We start from the raw sequence: 5,825 nt of genomic DNA, 5'->3' as shown, positions 1-5,825 counted from the left end.
ATAGTTATCGAACCACTGTCAGCGGCCATAGGGTCCAGGAAGGAAATATGAGGAATAACCACAGGGCAGGGATGGACCGCTTTGATGATAGAGAGGGCCGCAAAAATGTCGTCCTCACTACCGGAGGGCCAGATTGTGAGCGTGCAGTTCCACCATACTCTCAATGAACCAATTATAGCTACTAATTTACAAAAAGAAGAAAATAAATATTGTTAATCAAGAGATTCAAGATTCAAGAGGTTTATTCGTCATTTCATACATATATGCAGTGAAATATCCTTGCGTCGCACCCGGAGATGATGCACAATAGTTACTAAACCGAACATAATAGCTAACCTAATTCCTACCTAGCAACTAACTGAAACTAACTGATTCCTAAAACGTTAAGTAGTTAGTGAATATAATTATATAAATAAAATAATATTAAAATAAAAGAATGCTCTAAAAGATAATACAAGTGGGGGTACCAAATAGAAGGGATGGAATATATGTAATATATTCCACCCATTCCATTTTCCATTGTGATTTATGTAATCAAAGTATATTATACCAACATTTCTATTTTTGATATTCAAGTTATTTGAATATTCAACGTTCAACCATCCCCTCTGGCACGTGGACTTTATACTTCTGTACCTGTCCAAACCAGACTCCTCAATAAGTGCGGCACTGAACGTCTCGTCAGAGTTTGGCAAACTGTCAGGATATGAGATCAATCTAGGAAAATCAGTGGCCCCGCCTCTAAACGTCCCTAATGAAAGCGATTTGGACTCGACCCTCTTCCTTTCGGATGAAAAAGACGAGCTTTAAATACTTGGGGATAACCTCATCTGAAAGACTTGATTTTCCTCTCATTATGTTGCCCCCTGGAGGATCTGGAGCTCTTCCAGACTCCTTTGTATGAATATTCTTCCTCGGTTCAATTACTTTTTTCAAAAGTGGTATGTCTAATTATATATCACGATATCTAAGAATGTTTGGAAAAAACAAAAAAAGAAATTAAAAAAACACGGTGAAGTCTTCCACATTGATGAAGCCCAAAGACAGCTATATTGCTGGTCTGCACAGATAAAGCAAATGATAAGTTGGCGTTCGAATGGACAAAATTCATTGTGGGTTGAGGCCTTGTTGTGCCACCCGAGAATGTTCAACCACTTTTTGTTTGTTCACAATATCGAAAATGTTCAGGGACTTTCTAAATATTATGTTCCTTATCATACACTCACGGTTTGGTGAAGATGTGAAAAAATACTTGGAGATTCCTAAACCCAGGTAAGTGTGTTCTCCCACTGTGCACCACCCAGATTTCGGATATTAGTAAATATAGGACTTTGTGACTGGAAATTGAAGGGAATTGTTCCTTTGACGTATCTCTACACCCGGGACATTTTAAAATAATTTAAACAATTAAAAGATGAATTTAATATCTCTTATAAGGATTTCCTCAAGTATCTTCAACTCCGACATTTTTAGAGCGTCAGAAAAAAGAATGGAAAATTGCGCTTTAAAATCACAGAAGTGGAAAAGTTATTTATTAGTCCAGGAAGGGTCTTATGATGAATGTGTTTCTTCTTGTGACTCGTTGAGGGGGAATGGACTTCTATTTGTAATAATATTCATCTTATCACAAATATAATAGCCATGTATTATATATAATATTTATTCATATAATAGCCACAAACTTCACACCCCCCTTCATCTTTATGGAATGCCCCCATATTCCTCAAAATTTTATTTCGAGTGGCATTTCAAGGAAATAGGTATTATTATGCATGTCTCCTGGCAATGTGAGCGAATTCAATCATTCTGGGATACGGTCCACTTTCACAATCAGAAAGTATTGGGGAGGGATTTGCACCTAGGTTATATTTACTGTTCCATGATACCAATGTTGTTCTTGACTCTGACTCTGCTCGCCTGTTGGACACTAAGAGGAACTTTTTACACAAGTTATATATATATATATATATATATATATATGTGTGTGTGTGTGTGTGTGTGTGTGTGTGTATCACCGGACTTGTATTCCTATGTAGACATGTCTTTTCTGATGTGTTGTTTATGTCTAAGTGCTTAGTGTTTTTTCATTGCTATGCTTTTATGATGGCCATAGGAACACAATTCCTCTATTGAGGACAATAAAATCGGAATCTGAACTGTCACTATAGCATAATATATAGTCCTTTATCGTAGTAGTGATATCAAAAGGGCGTGTTTACAAGGCAATTGGACGTTTCCCCCCGAGCTCTATGGTATCGGGTCGTTTTATGTGGCCTCAGCATCTTTGTACCCACGGTATTTCTCAATGTATTTGTTTTGCTAAATCAAACAAACCCTCCTCTCTCCCAGGAGATGCTGGCCATCATGAAGTCCATCTACGACATGATGGGGAGGTACACGTACCCCTGCGTGCGCGATGAGGCTCCTTCCGAGCACGTCGACAAGTTCTTCCAGGTTTGTCCATCCCCGCAAACAGAAGCACGCACAAATGCACTTACGTCCTTTTTCGGAATTTTATTTTACACATGCGAGGAATTTGACCCTATGGATTGTTGCCGCAGGTAGTTGTACATACTCAGAGAAATTCTGCATCGGAGGAGGTATTCAACTTTTGCACCCTATTGGAAAAGCATAAAGAGAAGCGTACATACATTTGCCATAAAGCATATTCCACACCATTCTCCACTACTTTCTATTGAATTCACCTTTAATTCATGTCACCCTTTGGAAAAGCTGCCATTATGTGTTTGGGCACACGGAGGAGCCCTGAAGGTGTCCGTCCTCATGCACGCCGCTTCTTTTTCATTCCCCACAGAAGATGGACAGAAACAGAGACGGTGTGGTGACGATTGAAGAGTTTATCGAGACCTGCCAGAAGGTAATATTTCTGCACGCTACAGTACACGTGGCCTCAGAGAATTACAATAACACATGGGCATTCAGAAGCCATTGTTGGGACAAGCGCCTCCCTCACTGTATTGTCACATAAAAAAACATCTCGGGGCGAAATTACAACTCTAAAACGGGATTCTGTGACCTTCGGCACCACTCCCTTAATAAGATGTTAAGTAATAACAATAAGGGAGTAGTCTCACTTCCTTAATAATAATATAATAATTATTATTATTATAATAAACGGTTCTCTCCGGCTCACAGGTAGGAATTGAGAACTGCATTATTGGAGTTTATTCATTGGTCATATAATGTCACAGTAACTGTCATAGAAACACAAGGATATTAAAATACTGACGACATGCGGCCATTTTAAAACACAACTCACACATTTTCAACATTATTAGAATTATGGCCATCTAATGAAGATATTGCGTTCCCCCATTATCGTCATACAGTAAAATGTTCAAATAGTTTTCTTTTTAATTGTGGTTCAGAATCTCTGTATTTGACTCTATTTTTTCAGGACGAGAACATCATGAACTCCATGCAGCTGTTCGAGAACGTCATCTAGAATAATTCTCAGCGACCCTCCGAGCATAATCGACACAGTCTAGTAGGTTAGCCGACGCTAGGATGAAGGGACGGGAGGCGAACACTCGAGGGACTCCCCCACTGCCCTCCTGTAGCTTTATCCTGCCGCCACTGGACCAGAAAAAAAAATAAAAATAAAAAAAAGGATTTCTACTCCACAGACAAAAGAAAATCTTCTTGGATCCTCGAATTCCTTGGCTTAACCTCCAATCTTTTACAGCTGAGAAAAATGAGAAAAACACGGAAGCCAGTGTATTTCGCTAGTGTTATCGAGTGTTGTTATCATTCGTCTAAAAAGGCAGAAATTACTAATGGGAAAGTGGGTGGGGTTGTGATGTTCATCATAATCCACATACCTGAGCACAATACTAGCTTTAACACACCCCCACACTGATATCCTCCACCACACCACACTTTATTTTATTTCTGTATTTTTTTTATTCTATTCTTTATTCTTATTTTTAATTTAAATTTAAAAAAAAACATTTTTTTTTTAAATTTTTAGATTGTTTTAAATTAAAAATGTTCTTATGCCCCACTCTCTGGTTTACATTTTGTTCAATTGTGGTTTTTTTTATGGTACCTGTAGCATACCTGTAAAGCACTTTGTAACAGTATGTTTTAAAAAGTGCTATACAAATAAATTTACTTTACACACACACACACACACACACACACACACACACACACACACACACACACACACACACACACACACACACACACTCAAACACACACACACGTAAATGACACAAAGAAAGGACAAAGAACAAGTTAACTCCTCTCGGAACAGGAAATGCATTCCTCTTACAAAGCATTTTTAAAGCACTTGGCAGCGCGATCCAACCAACAGTGAAGTGTGTCGGTACCAAAAGAAATCACACAGCACAAAAAAAAAAAAAAGAAAAATTTAACTGAAGCATGTTTGTCGGTATTGATGTGAATTAGCTTGCACTGAAATTTGACTATAAAGTATAATATGCAACTGAAATAAAGGCACTGTAGATACCTTGAGCCGATCCGCCACCGAGGAAAGCCAGTGTGTTATGTATATATGTATAGATAATTATACATTTCCTAAGTTGTAACGGTTTCATTTGTACTGCGCTGAGTTGTGGTGCACGACTGGAAATGTTCAGCTGAATATTTTTTATTGCACACTATGTGTTTATCACCTAAACCGCTTTCATGTCAGTATTTCAAGAGATTTTAAATGGGTTCTACAATTACTGTTTTCGTAATTGTTTTTGGTTTTTCTGTAGACTTTCTGAGAATCTTTCCAAATTGAGACGCGTCGGGTGTCAATATGGTACGGTTAGAGAACAACAGTGGACTTTACTAAGTGTGTTCATTGGCTAAATTTAGTCATCGCATTGATTGTCGGTATCAATGAGCATGCTGACTGTCGACGTTACAGTATAATATACAGTAAAATAGGACCTTTGTGATCTGGGATAATAAAGATAATGTCTACCGCTTAAGTATCTCCTTCATCTGTGTGACGTGCAGCCCCAACTGTGGTTATAGGTCGAATGTTAAAGGGTAGGTTCGCCATTTCTCAACCCAGGCCTCATTCAGTTGTCGCTTCCCATCATTTTCTAACAGTTCATAGCACAACCTCGCTCAACGCTTCGCTGTCGAGCAACTTGCCGCTTTGCCGCGGCTTCTCGCCTGGTTTGAACGCCGTCCAGTAAGCTCCGTAAGCTCTAAAAATACTAAAAATACCAAAATGTGCGTAATCGACACGAGGCGCTCGCACGGGCGGCCGCAAGGGGCGGCGCCACAATCAATTCACGACGGTGGTAGGATGGAGTTAACCTTTAAATGTCGCCCTTTTTTAATAGTTGATCCAGCTTTTCTTCATTATTTAAGATTCCCCTGCGGATCAGATTCCACCCAACTTTCCTAATATTTCTATTATGAGGTTATTGAGTGAGTCATAAAGCTTTTTTTTTTTTTTATGCGTTTCTTTTATTTTTACATTCCACGTCTACCATTAGGCTTATTTAGTTCAGTGTACTTCTGCGCTATCTTACTTTTCCCGAGGACCCCCTGCGACGCCTTCGGACCCCAATTTGCTAACCCCCCCCCCCCCCCCCCCCCCCCCCTCGTTCTGCCACGCGCATGCGCAGCAGTGAAATCGGGTCATTAAGTAACCGCTGTACCGCCGAGTCACCTGCGGAGGGCAGTGCGTCCGGGTCGGGCGCGGGGTGTTGCGGGGGGGAGGGGGGGACACACACGCTCTGTTCGATTTTGTTTTTGTCTGCTCTTGTGCGGCGAGAGAAAAGACGAAGTGAAACGAGGCCGACGCTCATGTGACCGACGGACACGTTCCCAAA

The 5,825-nt window shown here is 40.1% G+C and overlaps 1 protein-coding gene across 1 annotated transcript in view; it reads left to right on the top strand.

Moving 5' to 3' along the window:
• LOC307232962 (calsenilin-like) overlaps positions 1 to 3,895 on the top strand; it is a gene marked incomplete at its 5' end in the record, with an annotated part of 9,282 nt that extends 5,387 nt beyond the window's left edge. Inside the window, 3 exons of the mRNA XM_080004176.1 lie at positions 2,350 to 2,454; positions 2,816 to 2,878; positions 3,419 to 3,895. Of these exons, the coding sequence (XP_079860302.1) occupies positions 2,350 to 2,454; positions 2,816 to 2,878; positions 3,419 to 3,466 (216 nt within the window). The 3' untranslated portion in view covers positions 3,467 to 3,895. The remainder of the gene's footprint in view (positions 1 to 2,349; positions 2,455 to 2,815; positions 2,879 to 3,418) is intronic.
• Positions 3,896 to 5,825: the final 1,930 nt, after the last annotated feature.

Source organism: Zeus faber, assembly GCF_960531495.2.
Source record: "Zeus faber genome assembly, chromosome: 7".
Lineage (NCBI taxonomy): Eukaryota > Metazoa > Chordata > Actinopteri > Zeiformes > Zeidae > Zeus > Zeus faber.
This window is presented reverse-complemented; position numbering and strand designations above follow the sequence as displayed.